At 44.4% G+C, this 18450-nt stretch overlaps 1 protein-coding gene across 1 annotated transcript in view; it reads right to left on the bottom strand.

Moving 5' to 3' along the window:
* Positions 1–17153, bottom strand: part of MCMDC2 (minichromosome maintenance domain containing 2) — a 96679-nt gene extending 79526 nt beyond the window's left edge. The window contains exons 1-3 of the mRNA XM_073631762.1: positions 17048–17153; positions 687–817; positions 469–528 (exon numbers count right to left, since the gene is read on the bottom strand). Of these exons, the coding sequence (XP_073487863.1) occupies positions 469–528; positions 687–817; positions 17048–17153 (297 nt within the window). The remainder of the gene's footprint in view (positions 1–468; positions 529–686; positions 818–17047) is intronic.
* Positions 17154–18450: the final 1297 nt, after the last annotated feature.

Genomic DNA, 18450 nt, shown 5'->3' with positions numbered 1-18450 from the left:
GTGCTCAGTGGTCCCTCACACCAATCCCTACATCACTGCCAGGTCCTGTAGTGTTAGTAGAAGGAACCACTGAGTACAGAGGGGAATCCAAAGATCAACTCAATCATAAGGAACGATTTCTGAAGAAACAAACGTGTTCACTTTTTTTTCTTAACAGGAATACCGTTTATTGGCACATTGACAGGGTCACTTTAAAAATCAGCATGAATGAAACTTAATGAAAGCATGTATCAGTGTTCACTAAGTCTTTGCTGGTTGCTATGCCTAACATACTGTACATCCAGCAGTCACAGTCTGTAGGCATCTATAGGTCTCACACATTGTTACCTCATCAGCTTCCACAATATGGATTTGCTGTAGTGAGATTTGTTACAGCAGCTACATTGATTCAGTCATTTCTAATGAGTCCATGCTGAATATTTTCAGTTTTATCACCAGCCCTTTGGATTTTCAGAGCAGATTATCTACCTGTGCTTCAGTCTGGTACTCTTCAATCAAGGAAAGGATTCTTATTGCAGCATCACATACCTAAAAAAAAAAAAAAAAAAAAAAAAAATATATATATATATATATATATATATGTATATATATATATATATATATAAAAGCAAGCAAGTTTCAGAGTATAGTAGAGTGTAGATAATATTACATGATTTAATGATATTTAATAAACGTTCAAGCCATACCGACTGGAAGATCTGTGAAGCTCTCAGTGGCTCATGTAGGATATAGTTTCCAAGTGTGGCATTGAGTTCAGTGATGTCCACAGGATTAATGGAGATTACAAATCGGTACACTGCATGACTGTGTGTGGAGTCTGTCAGGATACATGCAAATATAATTGAATAACAAGACATATTTAGAGAAGAGAAGCTGTATACAGTAACTGAAAGCAGCACGTGAAGTAATGGCTTACATGGATCTAAGTATAATAAAAAGCTAAAAGTAAACTACAAAAAATATTTATTCTACTATTTATTTTTTTTTGCTGATGTAGCAGGATATATACCGTGTCCTACAATAAACAGCTCCAGAAGAAGTATCCATCATAATGCTGGCAATAGCAAGCGCACATTGGTCATGCGTTTTTGATTGCGCTAACCAATGAGACACGCTTCTTTCTTCTTAGACACCTTACCGTATGAAGAAGCCTAAGTTAAACTTCTTATTTGTTGACACAGTCATGTGGCTGCGCTGACTAATGTGTGCTTACTATTGTGAGAGTTATGATATACCCATTCCGGGGCTGTGTATTGTAGTCTACGGCAGTGGGGGCTGGTGCTCAATATTTTTTTTGGGGGGGGGCAAACCAACGTCACACCCCAGATGGGAAGGCGGCGATACTCCGCTGCCACCCCCCCTGTGCGGGAGACGGACTAGAGGAGTACAGAGGAGGAAACAGAGGGGAGCCGGAGGAGGACACAGGGGTTACTCAGGGATAATCAGTGCGATGGCAGGGGAAGTTACAATCACTGATCTCCCTGTGTGGTTTTCAATAAAGCAGCTGAAAGCCGGGGAGGAGAAGCGTCTGTCAGCTGCTTTATTGAAAGCCACACAGGGAAATCGGTGATTATAACTTCCCCTGGCACCGCACCAATCATCCCTGAGTGTCCAGGTATCGGATCAAACATCAGGAGCATTTGCAAGAGTACAAGTACTCCTGCAAATACTCAGTATCGGCACAGATACTAGTATCGTTATCGGTGCAACCCTAACTCTAGCAATACACACCAAACTGAGCATGTGCAGCCTTACTCCAAAGGCTCTGTCTTATCTGGACATGTTCTGGAGTCAGTGGAAAAAGAGGAGGATCTGTACATACAGGATCAAACAGCCTTTTTACTCAGTGCAGAGGATCAACCCCTTAAGTTCCACAGTGAGTAAAATAAGCGCGATTTACTGCATATACAGACTGATTATACTGTTGTGGGTTTAGTAACACTTTAAGGCAGGGGTCTCCAAACTTTCTAAGCAAAGGGCCAGTTAACTGTCTTTCAGATTTTAGGCGGCCGGACTGTGGGAAGCCAGAGAAGAAAATGTCAGTGGAAGGAATAGTGCCCCGTCATTGGTGTCAGTGGAAGGAATAGTGCCCCATCATTAGGGTTAATTAGAGGAATAGTGCCCCATGGTTAGTGCCATCAGTAGGAGATGTATCCCAACTCTGGTGTCAGTGGAAGCAATAGTCCCCCACCATTGGTGTCAGTGGAAAGAATAGTGCCCCATTGTTGGTGTCAGTGGAAGGAATTGTGCCCCATTGTTGGTGTCAGTGGGAGGAATTGTATACTATCATTTGTGTTTTTGGGAGGAATTGTGCCCTATTGTATATGTCAGTGAGAGAAATAGTGCCCTGTCATTGATGTCACTGGGAGGAATAGTGCCCCATTGTTGGTATCATTGGGTGGAATTGTATACTATCATTTGTGTCAATGGGAGGAATTGTGCCCCATTGTTGGTGTCAGTGGCAGGAATGCTGTTCCATTGTTGGAGTCAGGATGGAATAGTGCCCCAAGGGCCAGATAAAAGCAAGCAAAGGACTGCATCCAGCCCCAGGGCCACAGTTTGAAGACCACTGCTTTAAGGTAACAAAAATCTTCTGCAAGCAACTCCTCCCAGCCCCCCTAAGCACTTACCTGAGCCCAAGCTCGATCCAGCAATATGTACGAGAGCAGAGACTCTCTCCGCTCTCTCACTGCTGCTTTTGCAAGACTGCTTTTGCAAAAAGACAGCTGTCTGGCAGAGTTTTCAAGCTCAATGCTTTCTGAGATACTTGTCTTAAAGTGATTGTAAACCTATTTTTTTTTTGAAATAGCAAACATGTTATACTTACCTGCTCTGTGTAATGGTTTTGCACAGAACAGCCCTGATCCTTCTCTTCTCTGGTCCCCCACCAGTGCTAGGGTTGCCACCTGTCCAGGATTCACCTGGACAGTCTGCGTTTGGAATCATGTGTCTGGGTTTCAGTCCGCCTGAAACCTGGACACATTATTCAGACCGGGCTGTGGCTCCCCAAGTAACCGTGACAGTCAAACACAAATCTATTGCTGTCCAGGAGCTGCAGACGGCTGTCTGTGGGTAGGTTTGGCATCACTGAAGGGTGGGGTGATGAGGTCATTAAGTGCAATTTGGCCACACCCACTGTTCATGAGCCGCATTACTACTCTCCTTGTGGCACCCAAATGTTTTGGGGTCTTTTATAATCCTATGTGTTTACTGTAAAAAAAAAAAAAAAAATTGCCCTGTGCCACTAAAGTGTTTGGTTTGGCCTGAAGAAAAAGGTGGCAACCCTAACCAGCACTCTTGGCTCCTCCGTCCTGCCGAGGGCACCCTCATACAGGGCCGCTTGCAATGAGGGCACTCGTGTGGGCTCGATCCCGAGCCAAGCTTTGTGTGTCCATTAAATAGTAAGTAAAACCTTCTACCTGTACAACCAATTTAAAACAAGAATTCAGTTAAATTAAGTTAAAATTAAGTCAGAACTGCAGATCTGAATATCTGTTTTTGATCGGTAACCAAAAAATTTTATAAAACCCCAGAATCAGCAGGGCAACAAAGCAGCTAGCATGTTCAGTATAAAAACTCAGAAATGGGAGCTTCCTATTCTTTCAACACTGTTTTTTTCTTAACCCTAATAACAAATCCTGAAGATGACTTAAAAAAAGACTGGCACATTTTAGTATGCCTTCTCCCCACTAGATGTCAGCATCAACTCATGTTACCATCCAAAATATGGCACTTGAACTAGTAAATGATTAAACACAAAAGAAATAACTTACGAATTGTATTTTGGAAAACAAAACATATATAAATTAACAATTTTGTTGCCAAGCTTTGCTTTCATATAATGTAAAGGCTAAATACACACATACGTATGCAAAGTTCATGTATTGTACTTGTGGAGCATACACTGTCACCCATCCCAGTGGAAGCTGCACTGATTGGAGGCACCCTAAAAATGCAGCAAGCAGATTTTTTTCTTAACAACACACTGTACTGAAATGCAAAAGTGTGAATGTGGCTTTACTCTGGCACTTTACTAGAATGCATAACATTTAAAAAAAATCAAAGCAAAGTTGGAAAAATAACAGAGCCCTATTCATATACAGTAGCTCCGCAGAGCTGGATTAACCTTTAAAGTGGTTGTAAACCTTTACATATACCCAGTGAAGTGACTGGCATCAGGTGATACAAATAGATGAAATAAATCCTACATAAGTTGTACCTGTTTATCTACCGCCATTTCTCCTCTACATAAGTTCAAAGTGCAGACTTTATACAGCTTGTCTGAGTTTTAGAAAGCAGATGGCGGGGAAGTCGCACACTGCAGGGTTCAGAGGTTGTGTGCTGGAGCTCCCTCCCCTGTTACCTTTTTATCTCTTGGAATTGGGAAAAATCTGTCAGAAATGACTTATGCAGATAGCAGAGGAACGAGGCAGCAGAGAGAAATCGCACTCAGTGCTTTGAAATGAGACAAGTGCACACTATACAAGGATATGCTTTGATCATATTTCATGTCCGAGATTTACAACCACTTTAAGCAAAATAAGCACATGCTTAGGGTACCAGAGAAGTGGGCACAACAGAGTCTTTCTCCTAGCTATCATGCCACTAAAGGATAAGAACACTTTAAAACTAAATGCATTTATTCTTTTTGCACCCCTTTGCCCTGATCTAACCAATCCCACACTCCCATTCCACAGATGTATAGTTACCAAGATCTGATTGCCACAACCTCCCCTATTAATTTAGATCTCACGCTGCACATTCTTTCTCTCCTATCCACGCAGGTACAAAACAACCCCATGGGGCTGTAAGATATAAGTACATAATTTGCTTACAGGGTTTTAAAGGCTAAATTCACCTTTGGAACATGTTACATATTATACCAGTGGCGGAATTATAGGGGTCGCTGAGATCGTCATGGCGACCGGGCCCCTTGCTGCAGGGGGCCCTTGAGGGCCCCCTGTACTCTTCGATAGGAGGAACGGCAGGGGCGGCTGAGACTGAGATCCCCGATGCATGTATGTATGAATATGAGTGTGTATGTATGTGTGTATGTATGTGAGTGTGCATGTATGTATGTGAGTGTGCATGTATGTATGTGAGTGTGCATGTATGTGAGTGTGCATGTATGTATGTGAGTGTGCATGTATGTATGTATGTGAGCGTGCATGTATGTATGTGAGTGTGCATGTATGTATGTATGTGAGTGTGCATGTATGTGAGTGTACATGTATGTATGTGAGTGTGCATCAATGGCGTCCCTGGGGGGGCAGAGGGGGCCCTGACCCCCCCAACATTATGCTGTGCCCCCCAATTAAAACATTTTTTTTTTTTTTTTTACAAAAAGCCAATGTCTTTTTGTTTGCATTCGTAGCGGATGCACCGCATCTTACTCGGGCCGCCGCTGGAGTAACACAGTCTCTATTGAGAGGGAGAGCGTCCCCAATCAGCTCGTGCGGGTGATTCCTCCCCCCTTCCTCTGCTCACTGCGCTCACACAACCACGGCCGCCCGATCTGCTCCTTCCTCTGCATCCTCATTGGCAGGGAGAAGAGCGAATTGCAGGAAGGACTCCACCAGGACTCTCAGTTACTGAAAAAACAGACTGATTTCTCCTGTCCTTAGGACAGGAGAACCAGCCTGTAAATTCCAAGGGATGCCAGACCAGCGCTGTCAATAGCAGGGGCAGGACAGCAAGAGGAGGCTGGGGAACCCCACAGTGGCAGAACACCGGGGCCCGGTGGCAAGACAACTTTTGCAACCCTGATAGTTCTCCCACTGCTTTGGACCCTTATATTTTCTTGGTATGCTGGTGACATATATCTCTTGTTTTCTGCCACCCTGGGGGGCCCCAATACAGTAGGAAGGGAGCTCACAGCAGAACATGTGAAAGGGCCCGTTGTGGGATCGTAGTAAAGGGCCCCAGGAGATATATATATAAATTTATATAATTGCATTTTATAGTTGCCCCCCTACTTTGTCCCTGTCCCCCCATGTGCCCCCCTAAATATGAAAGCTGGAGACGCCACTGGTGTGCATGTATGTATGTATGTATGTGAGTGTGCATGTATGTATGTATGTGAGTGTGCATGTATGTATGTGAGTGTGCATGTATGTATGTATGTGAGTGTGCATGTATGGATGTGAATGTGTATGTATGTATGTATGTGAGTGTGCATGTATGTATGTATGTATGTGAGTGTGCATGTATGTCTGTGAGTGTGCATGTATGTATGTCTGTGAGTGTGCATGTATGTATGTCTGTGAGTGTGCATGTATGTATGTCTGTGAGTGTGCATGTATGTATGTCTGTGAGTGGGCATGTGTTTATCAGTGGCGGTGCATCCATAAGGGCACACAGGCGCTGCCCCCTCTCTCCAGCCACCCCCTCCCTCTATGACCAATGGATAGATTCATGTATAGCATGAATCTATCCATGGCCACCTCTGCCACACCCATATTTAGGTGTCCGGCCCCTTTTTGGGCGCCGGGTGCCTGAATTACAGCGGCAGGGGATGTTTTTGCCCCTGATTAGACCCATAGACTATAATAGGCTTCAAAATAAGTGAACTGCAACTGCCATGCTTGTCGCTCACAGTCCACCCAAGCGTGTTAGAAAAACTAATTAATATTCACTTTCCTAACACTGAACCGCCTCTCCATCAATCAGGTGTGCGGTTCTGTTACCCATCACCTGGCTTAAACGATAGGCGCCGCTATTGGACGCCTATCCGGAGGAGAGGACGAGAGATGAGGACGGCAGGAGACGCATGAAGGACCCCGCTCGTGGCCGCCACCTGCTGCCCCACCGAGACAGGGTAAGTGCCGGGCAGACGGCGAGTGGGCGGGGGGGGGGATTCACAGTGGCAGCATTCAATGGCACAGTTGCAGCATTTGATGGCACACTGGCAGCATTTAATGGGCACACTGGCATTTAATGGGCTCAGTGGCAGCATTCAATGGCACACTGGCAGCATTTGATGGCACACTGGCAGCATTTGATGGGCACACTGGCAGCATTTAATGGGCACAGTGGCGGCATTTGATGAGCACAGTGGCGGCATTTGATGAGCACAGTGACAGAATTCGATGGCACAGTTGCAGCATTTGATGGCACACTGGCAGTATTTAATGGGCACACTGGCGGCATTTAATGGGTACAGTGGCAGCATTCAATGGCACAGTTGCAGCATTTGATGGCACACTGGCAGCATTTGATGGGCACACTGGCAGTATTTAATAGGCACAGTGGCGTCATTTGATGGGCACAGTGGCGGAATTTGATGTGCAGAATGGCGGCATTTGATGGGCACAGTAGCAGACTTCGATGGGCACAGTGGCAGTGTTTGATGGGCACAGTGGCAGCATTTGATGGGCACACTGGCAGCATTTGATGGCACAGCGGTAGAGCTTGATAGGCACAGTGGCAGCATTTGATGGGCACAGTGGCGACATTTGATGGGCACAGTGGCGACATTTGATGGGCACAGTGGCGGCATTTGATGGGCACAGTGGCTGCATTTGATGGGCACAGTTGCAGCATTTGATGGGCACAGTGGCGACATTTGATGGGCACAGTGGCGACATTTGATGGGCATAGTGGCGACATTTGATGGGCACAGTGGCGGCATTTGATGGGCACAGTGGCGGCATTTGATGGGCACAGTGGCGGCATTTCAACAGATTTTCGATCAAATGATCAGCTTTTGTCAAGTTGGGGAGATCGGCTTCTGTCGGTACCTGACGAACCGGATTAATTTATTTCACACAGTCTATGGCCAGCTTTACAGCATGTCTGAAAGTGAAACAATATTTAACAAATGAAAAGGGGAATAGAACTCAATCTGTTGGCTAAAAATACTCCATAATATTCATATGCAATATTTTATATTTAAAAAATAATTATTTTTATAGGTTTTTGTTTTTATAGTCATGATCATAATTAAATAGAAAACTATGTACAAAAACTCTATGCATTACCTTAAAATGACAGCAAGCTTAGAAACCACAGGGGAATGATAACTAAAAGTTGGTGTATACAGTGCTTTATATTTATTGCTTTATTGGGTTCCAGAGGAATGAAATGGTGGAACTGAGTTATGAGAATTCCAGATCCCTTAGCCACATCTCTCAGTGCAATGGGATGCTAAAATATCTTATAGTATTGTGGGATGAGGTGGGGGAATGCCTTAGTGCTGAAAGATGGAAATTTGCATTTTTGAGCCCATGCATAAAAAAAAACTGTATACATTACATTCCTAAGGGTTAGAAAAAAAATGAAATTCTTTACCAACTTGTTAACTCAACAGGTCAGACCTGCTTAGCTGGGTTTTTCTCATGATTACTTTCGATATACTGTACATTGTGCTGTTTATAAGAAACATTTGATTTTGGCATGAGAAACATTCCTCTGCATTTTTTTCTTGAGCCTGAATTCACACTAGTGTGATCTCAGAGATCGCATGTGATTCCCACCCGCACCGCAGGTGCCGATCACATGCCGTCTCTGAGCAATGCGAGTTCAGCCATACAGGTGCTACACCTCTATTATATCCTACGTGTTTGATGCGCTTTCTGAAAGCGCACCAAAACTCCTGAATGTCCCACATAGTTCATTGTGCCCCGTGACTGGTTACCAAATCACTTAACCACTTAAGGACCAGCCTCGTTTTGGATTTTAGGTGTTTACATGTTTAAAACAGGTTTTTTTGCTAGAAAATTACTTAGAACCCCCAAACATTATATATGATTTTTTTTTTCGAACACCCTAGAGAATAAAATGGCGGTCGTTGCAATACACTTTTTTGCACCGTATTTGCGCAGCGGTCTTATAAGCGCACTTTTTTTGGAAAAAATTTACTTTTTTGAATAAAAAAATAAGACAACAGTAAAGTTAGCCCAATTTTTTTTTTATATTGTGAAATATAATGTTACGCCAAGTAAATTGATACCCAACATGTCACGCTTCAAAATTGCGCCCGCTCGTGGAATGACGTCAAACTTTTACCCTCAAAAATCTCCATAGGCGACGTTTAGAAAATTCTACAGGTTGCATGTTTTGTGTTACAGAGGAGGTCTAGGGCTAGAATTATTGCTCTCGCTCTACCGCTCGCGGCGATACCTCACATGTGTGGTTTGACCACCGTTTTCATATGCGGGCGTTAAGTAGAAATAAATCAGTGATTCAATCAATAAATCGAAATAGTGAACCAGAATAATGTCCAATGAATGATCAAAAAATCCGCAACAATTAAGTGCTCAAAAAAATCGTATAAAAAACAAATAAATCTATAAACATAAAATCCATAAATTAGTGATGTGTGGAGATCCGATAAGGAGTCAGGGATCGGTCATCCACCGCGTAGTGCTGCCCACCACCTAAAGGTAAAATTGAAGGCTTACCGGAAAGCCTGTGACCGCCCTTATTCAGGGGGGTCAAACCAGGCTTAGTAGAAGCAGACCATCAAGGGAACACTCCAGGACACACTGCATCGATCTCCTATGTGGACGACCAACTGGCGATATGCTGTACAAGGTGCTGTCCCAGGATCACCTCTTATAGGGCAGTAACTAGAAAGGAGCCCTCAAGAAATGATGTGCCAAGTGTCATGGGGGAGCAATCCGATAGCTCTTCAAACAATAGATGGATGAATATATATAGAGAGTTATGAGATGACCATGTGGCTCCACTTGGGGAGGAGATCCCAGAAAGAAAAAAGGGAAGGGGGCTGCCCTCAGCCACAGGTAGAGGCCTGAAGACCTTGCAGTCAATTCATCAGCATTACCCCTCAATAGTATTGAAAATTTTACTCAATAGTACTGTTTAACCGGACTCCTTTTGTCCCCTTTCAGAATGTTGTTAGAAATTAAATCTAGATTAGCTCCCACCACACAGGACGGTGCTGTGCAGGACCTTATTCATAATTTATGCTTTCACTTTTTAAATTTATTCACGCACCAAGCACAATTCTTTTTCTTTTTATATGCGGGCGCTACTCACGTATGCGGTCGCTTCTGCACGCGAGCTCGTCGGGACGGGGGGTTTTTTTAAATTTTTTAAAATTTTTATTATTTATTTTACATTATTTTTTTTATTTTTACACTGTTTTAAAAAAACAAAAAAACTGTGTCACTTTTATTCCTATTACAAGGAATTTTAACTTCCCTTGTAATAGAAAAAAGCATGACAGGACCTCTTAAATATGAGATCTGGGGTCAAAAAGACCCCAGATCTCATATTTACACTAAAATGCAATAAAAAAAAAAAAGTCATTTAAAAAAATGACATTGAAAAAAATATGCCTTTAAGAGGCGTGGGCGGAAGTCACGTTTTGACATCGCTTCCGCCCAGCAGTATCATGGCGCCGAGTGGATGCCATCTTAGCCTCACTCGTCTCCAGGCACAGCACGGAGTAGGACGCGATCACCTCCGCCGCTACCGACGGCTCCGGTAAGCGGCGGAGGGCACTGGATCGCGGTGGGAGGGGGGGCCCCTCTCCTACCACCGATAAAAGTGATCTCGCTGCGAATCCGCTGCAGGGACCACTTTTATCAGAAAGCCGGCCGCCGCACGAAAACGGGAATATGGGGTTATGGCAGCTAGCTGCTGCCATAACAACGATATCCACCGGCAAAGTTTGGACGTACATCGGCCTGCGGCGGTCCGGAAGTGGTTAAGTGGCCCTTGCTCTTCAAAAGGTAGAGCACCCCTGGTCTAGGGAGAGGCTAGTGTTAAGCTGGCCATACTTGGGTCAGTTTTTTTCATTCAATCAGCGGGTTAAACAGAAAAAAATGATCTGATTGCCCCATTCACCTATTCAATGTGCAAGGGGGGTTCCTCCCCACTGTCCCATTGTATTCTGACATCAGGGAGACTCCTCAGCCATCAGAATACACTGATCAGTGCTGCAGCCTATTGCCTGCAGTGTTGACTGATCAAAAAAATACAGACAGAGCAGTTGAAAAGAAGTTGATCAGAAGTTGAGGAGCGAGGGCCACTTAAGTGACTTGGTAACCGGTCATGGGGCACAATGAGTGGAGCGGGCATATGTCAGGTCCGTGTCCACTCTGCATATGCAAAGCAGACAAGGACACAGCTCGCTCTACTCTATGGGCCTTCCAATTCCATCTGCTTAGACGGAAGGACACAAGCATATTTACATCAGCTGCTTCATAGAGGTGAATGGGGGGTCCGGTTGGGTCCGCCTGAAAAACGGACAGGCAAACCCTAGTGGACTGATCGTGTGAAAGGGATCTAAGGCTGCTTTCACACTTATGCTGTACAGTTTACCCCCACTGGGGGTACAGCGTAGTTCACCTGCGGGTTAGCTGCACTTTTCCATAGACTTCAATTATATCCTGCAGGTGTGGTGCACTTTCTGAAAGTGCACTGAAACTCCTGCACCAAACCCACAGGTAATAACAGAAGTCTATGGCTCAGTACAGGTAACCCGCAGGTGCAATTTGCTGCACCTGCGGATCAGTTTGAAAGATAACCAGTAACCACTGCAGAACAGCAATGCCCATATATACACTGTGATTTTAGTAATAAAATGACCTTTAATCACTTCAGCCCCGGAAGGTTTTACCCCCTTAATGACCAGGCCATTTTTTGCGACATGGCACTGCGTTAATTTAACTGACAATTGTGCGGTCGTGCAAAGCTGTACACAAATAAAATTGATGTCCTTTTTTATCCAGAAATAGAGCTTTCTTTTTGTGGTAAACCTCTGTGGTTTTTATTTTTTGCACTATAAACAAAAAGAGCGACAATTTTGAAAAAAAAAAAAAATTACTTTCTGTAATAAAACATATCTAATAAAAAAATGTAAAAGATCAAATTTCTTCATCAATTTAGGCCAATATGTATTCTGCTACATATTTTTGGTAGAAAAAAATACCAATAAGCGTATAATGATTGCTTTGTTTAAAAGTTATAGCGCCTACAAACTATGGGATAGATTTAGGTTCTTTTTTTCTTTTTAATATTTTATACTAATAATGGTGGCGATCAGCGATATTTTAGTGGGACTGCAACATTGCGGCAGGCAAATCTGACACTAAGTGACACTTTTTTGGGACCAGTGACACCAATACAGTGATCAGTGCTAAAAAATGCACTGTCACTGTATAAATGACACTGGCAGGGAAGGGGTTAACATCAGGGCAATTAAAGGGTTAAATGTGCTCCTAGGGAGTGCTTTCTAACTGTGTGGGATGGCTTAACTGTCTGCCTTGTTTACATAGGCAGACCAATGTAATGCCTCTCCAACAAACGATCGATGGGTCTCCCGCTGTATTCAATCACAGTGGGAGCGTGGCTCTGGCAGCGTGAGTCCCAGAGCCGACAACAGAAATCACGTATAGGTATGCGATTTTGCACTTAAGGGCTGCCCTGCCGCAGTACATGTACGTGGGGCGGACCTTAACCACTTCCCGCCCAGCCTATAGCAGAATGACGGCCGGGCGGTGGCTCTGTTATCCTGACTGGGCGTCATATGATGTCCAGCAGGATAACATGCTGGCGCGCACCCTGCGGGGGCGCGCAGTGCGGCGATCGAAGGTGCTGTGTGTCAGTCTGACACACTGCATCTCCGATCGTGGTATGGAGCCTCTGACAGAGGCTTCTTACCACGTGATCAGCTGTGACCAATCACAACTGATCATCGCGTGAACCAGGAAGTGCCGCTAAATGGCATTCCTTGGTTTGTGCTGACAGGGACAGCGGCTCTCCCTGTCAGAGAGGGGGTCTGTGCTGATAATCAGCACATTGGTTATCAGCACAGCCCCATCAGATGTGCCACCACAGCTGCCAAAAAGGTGCCCATCAGCTGCCAGTCAGTGCCGCTTCAGAAACGGCTGTAGGTGCCCATCACAGTGCCAATCAGTGCCCATATCAGTGCCCACCAGTGCCAGTGTCCATCACAGTGCCAATCAGTGCCCTACAGTAACACCTGTCAGTACCTCATCAGTACCTCATCATCAGTCCTGCCCATCAGTGCCACCGGTCAGTGCCAATCAATACCACCTATCAGTGCCAACTGTCAGTGTCCATCACAGCCGTCTGCCAGTGCCCATCAGTGCCGCCTATCAGTGCCCACCAGTGCTGCATATCAGTGCCGCCTATCAGTGCCCATCAATTCTACATATCAGTGCCAACTCATCAGTGCCAACTCATCAGTGCCCGTCACGTCAGTGAAGGAGAAAAATAAATTTTATAATCGAAACAAAAAACAAAATTATTTAAAAAATGTCAGTCTTTTTTAGTTTGTTTAGCAAAAAATAAAAACCCCAGTGGTGATCAAATACCACCAAAAGAAAGCTCTATTTGTGGGAAGAAAATGATAAAAATTTAGTTTGGGTACAGAGTTGCATGACCGTGCAATGGTCATTCAAAATGCTGAAAGCTGAAAATTGTCCTGGGCAGAAAGGGGGTGAAAGTGCCCGGTATTGAAGTGGTTAAGTGATGGGGGTATAATTCCTGCTGCATGCGCACAAACCCAGCCACTGCCTCCGCAGTTAAAGAGAATAGCAGCTGGTGGGATGATAAAAGCCGGCTGTTGCTGCCCAGGTGGAGTGCATTTGGTATCACTCCGCCTTTGACAGGAGCCAGCGCTATACAGCCCATGATCTGGGCTTGCCATCCCAGAACAAGAGGTTGCGGGCCACCGGTTGGGCACCCCTGCACTAGCAGATTTAGATGGACTAACTTGAAGCTGAACTCTGAACTAAACAGGTAACACTTTATAAGCCATTACAGCAACAGTTTTTTATATTGGGATAAAAGCTGATCTTTGTAAGCACTTCAGTGTTATGCCGCGTACACACGATCGGATTTCTCGCTGGAAAAAGATATGATGGCTTTTCTGACGGGATTCCGCTCAAGTTTGCCTTGCATACACACGGTCACGCAAAAGTTCGCTGAACTTACGACCGTCAAGAACGCGGTGACGTACACTACGACGAGCCGAGAAAATGAAGTTCAATGCTTCCGAGCATGCGTTGAATTGTTTCGGAGCATGCGTTGAATTGTTTCCGAGCATGCGTAGGAATTTTGCACATCGGAATTGCCACAGACGATCGCATTTTCGGATAGGAACTTTTCCCAAACGAAAAATTGAGAGCATGTTCTCAATCTTTTGCTGGCTGGAATTCCGCCAGCAAAAGACCGATGGAGCATACACACGGTCGCATTTTCCGATGAAAAACTCTCATCTGTCTTTTTTGGGCCAAAATTCCGATCGTGTGTACGCGGCATTAGCGTTAAATGGTTTGTGCCGTCCAATAACTGCTACTTTGTCTGGACAGCTTGACTATTTATTTTTTTTTGTTTCAATGTTTTTATTAAAGAGATTGCAGGTTACAAATAATAAGACATGGAACCAAGCGGCAATACACACTTGAAATACATCATTAACAATATTATGTAGTAATAGTGTCAAGGGGAATATGAAGTAAAAGAGAAAACATAAACATGAACCAAGATGTTACATACAGAAATTGTCTAGAATACTTGGATCTGTGGAACGCTTTTAGGACTGAAGATGGGGCATATGGTCCTCCTATATAACCCATATTAAAGTCGTTCTGCAGGTTTCTCTGTGAGACCGGGTATCACGCCTCATCCACACACACCCTTAACGGGAACTAACTGTGCGTGGGAGAGGACTGCATCTCACTAGATTCAAGTCTTAAACATGCCAGTATCTCGGTCATAGACTGCGTAATACAAAGCACATCAGGTGTGGTGAGTAAGTACTATTGTTATTAGACAGCTTGACTATTAAAGGAAGTTGAAAAACAACAGACTTACTAGTAGGTGAGGGCAACCTACTCTCACTTCTGCAAAAAGTGATCTGGGTGGCTCTATAGTCACTCAGATTACTTTCAGCTAAAAGGCTGCTGAGAAAGGTAAAAACAAGCTCATGTATGCACATCCAGTAAATCCAGAGTTGTCCTGCTGTAATCTGCCGCTCCTCCTCACACACCTGTGCTGCCATCTTCTTTGCTTGTGGCTGTAAAAACCCAGAAGAGACAACCAGACCCCTGATAATGCACCGCAGGGTGATGTGAGTATCTCAAAAGCCATAAGGCAGCTGAGGTACATCACTCTCACCTAGGTGACAATACTGAAAGTGGGGGCAGCTTGGATTAAAGAAAGATATTTACAAAATAAAAGGAGTATGGAATTATGGAAGGTGGGAGAGGAGGGTGATGGTCTACTTTAACTGGTTAGGCCCCTTGCACACAGGGCTCTCAGTGCGTCTCTCTCAGTATTTTAGTGTGTGTGGGACGGGTGCCGTGTCCAGCCTTGCTGCAGGCAAAGACTATGATAGGCTGCGGCTGGACGGGGCTGAACGTTATACTGAGTGGTACTGATATTTAGTGTCTTGTGCGTTCAGGGACAAACATGTGCCCATGATAAAGTCTAATGCCCCGTACACACGGTCGGATTTTCCGACAGAAAATGTGTGATAGGACCTTGTTGTCGGAAATTCCGACCGTGTGTGGGCTCCATCACACATTTTCCATCGGATTTTCCGACACACAAAGTTTGAGAGCTTGCTATAAAATTTTCCGACAACAAAATCCATTGTTGGAATTTCCGATCGTGTGTACACAAATCCAACGCACAAAGTGCCACACATGCTCAGAATAAATAAAGAGACGAAAGCTATTGGCTACTGCCCCGTTTATAGTCCCGACGTACGTGTTTTACGTCACCGCGTTCAGAACGATCAAATTTTCCAACAACTTTGTGTAACCGTGTGTATACAAGACAAGTTTGAGCCAACATCCGTCAGACAAAATCCATGGATTTTGTTGTCGGAATGTCCGATCAATGTCCGATCGTGTGTACAGGGCATTAGATGACAGTTTTTCTAAAGGCTTATTCACACATGTGATTGGGGGGCTGAAAAACCCAGTGGTTGAGCTGTGCTTTTATCATCCCACCAGCTGCTATTCTCTTTAACTGTGGAGGCAGTGGCTGGGTTTGTGCGCATGCAGCAGGAATTATACCCCCATCACTTTGGGTGGCCATAGCGCCTGCTGAATACTACCCATTCAAGTGAATTGCAAGCTCCCTACAACTGCATGTAATGCACATCGTAATGCACGCATTGTGTTTTTTTGCATTTAAAATTCATTAAAGTGTTTTTTTTTCCAAAAAAAGTTGCATTTGAAAAAACAAACCATCATTTTATTTTCTAGGGCCTCTGAAAAAAAAAAAAAAATATATATATATATATATATATATATAATGTTATAATGTTTGGGGGTAATTTTAAAGCAAAAAATACAGATTTTTTTACAAAAAGTATCAGTAAAGGCTCGGTCTTCAAATCGTTAAACACAGTCAGTGAGGAGACAATACAATGCCTCTTTACCCCGTCAAATGCCCTCTGAATAGCGATCCGAACACTGTTTTATCTTTAGAGAGCAAAGTTCATGTGAACGAGCCCTTAATGACATTGTTAGAACATTGTTAGAACTTCTAATGCCGCGTACACACGGTCGGACTATCCGGCATACTTGGTGCGGCGGACAATCCGACCGTGTGTAGGCTCCGGCGGACTTTTTTTTCCCCAAAAGTTCACCGTACCTAGATTTAAAGCATGCTTCAAATCTTAGTCCGCCGGCCTCAGTTCCTGACTGAAAGCCCGTTCGTCTGCATGCGTCTGTATGCTGCTTTTTCACAATTTTTTTGGTTTAGCGCAGTAATTTCCAACAAACTTTTCTAAGCCTTATTATAGGCTTACCTATAGTTAAAAATCATCCATGGGAGCTTACTCCCACCTTAAGAAGAATTGAATTCACTTTGGAGAAATTTTCTCTCACTACTTGTTGCGTCTACAGAACAGGAAATGAAGGGAATTCTATGCACTGGGACACAGTTGACAAGAAAAGGGGTAGTAACCCTTCTCTACTATACAAAATTAAAAAATAAAGTTTTGGCTTTAGATATACATTACGGACACTGGAAAACCAAGTCTATGTGCATGGAGGATAAAATGGTTGTGCTGAACTTCCATTAGTACTGTATTTACCTTTATATCTCTTGCAGTCCTCTATAAATTTCTCCAGCCCACCGCTCCTGTCCATATAGATGAGAGCAGCCTGTCTCATGAGGTTTACATTGGGGGCCTGGCTCATGGTTGCCAGCCTGCCGTCTCTCCTCACAGCCTGTCTGTCACACAGCTGTTCTCCTCACACACACAAAATTTGGCGGGAAAATGTGTAAGTTGGAAACAAGTCAAGCAGCCAGTCTTTACCTCAGGCTCTATGACTCTGTGGTCCTGGCTTAGAAGAAAACAAAGGTCATTTATTATCTCTTAGCAGTCACAAAAAAAGCAATAAATCTATACACTACAGTCTTCATAAAATATATAGCAGCGAAAAAAGAAAAAAATGAAATGTTGGATAGGAAAGAGGCGCTATGTATATGGTGTGCTGTTATGAGGGTGTCTGTATGCATGAGAACAATTTTGGGGCCCATTCACACCACTGCGTGGTGCACTGTGGTGTTCTTCATTGTAACTGCCACTTTTAAATTGCATGTGCTCTGTGGCAAAATACAACCCTTCCCAGATTCTTGTGTGTTGGGGTGCATTTCAGCCAAATCATTTTGTATAGGCTCTTTAATGTGTGCATGGAAACATACTCATTGCAGTGCACTACGTTGTGGCTTTATGGGACTTTAAGCAGAACTCCGGGCACATTTATTTTTGTTCCCATACAGTGGGGCTGTGCCCGCACTGCATGGATTAACTGCCCAGCGCAAGACCTTTGGCCCCTGCCCCCAAGCAATCTTGTGCGGTGGACCGTCCTCACGTCATCGCGTCCATAGACCGGTGCTGGACGTGAGGGAGCACTGTTTTCCAAGGATCAATGGATGGGCTGAGTCTTATAATCTCTGTGTTCGCCCCTACACAAAAGCAGCAGTTAACCCATGCTGTGGGGGCAAAGCCCCACTGCATGGAACAAAACACTTTTTTTGTCCGGAGTTGGGCTTTAAGTCCAGCACCTATTGTACAGGTGTCACAGCCTGTGAACAGAGAGCAGGGGTCAGATGAGCTGGGCTGTGTGTGTCATGGACACACACAGCCTGGCTCGGGACTGAGCCCACACGAGTGCCTCCATATCAAGCAGCTTCCTATGGGGGCACTTGGAAGGAGAGAAAAGGCAGGGGCACCAGTGGGGGACCCCAGAAGAGGAGGATGGGGGCTGCTCTGTGTTTTTAATAATTAAAAAAAAATACCTTTACAATCACTTTAGGCTGGGTTCACACCAGTCCGGTGCGAATTCCATCTCCGTTTTCTTTGCGAAGAGAAAAAACAGCTGTTCAGCGGTGCCTCTCCGTTCTATGTGCGGATCAGTGAGCAGGGAGAGGGGGGAGGTGTAGTGAAGAGGGGAGAGAATTCGTGTTCGGAACGGAATGCATCTGCGGATC

This window comes from Aquarana catesbeiana, linkage group LG05, assembly GCF_042186555.1.
Source record: "Aquarana catesbeiana isolate 2022-GZ linkage group LG05, ASM4218655v1, whole genome shotgun sequence".
NCBI classification, from domain to species: Eukaryota; Metazoa; Chordata; class Amphibia; order Anura; family Ranidae; genus Aquarana; species Aquarana catesbeiana.
Note: the sequence above shows the minus strand (reverse complement) of the source record. Positions and strands in the feature narration are given on the sequence as shown.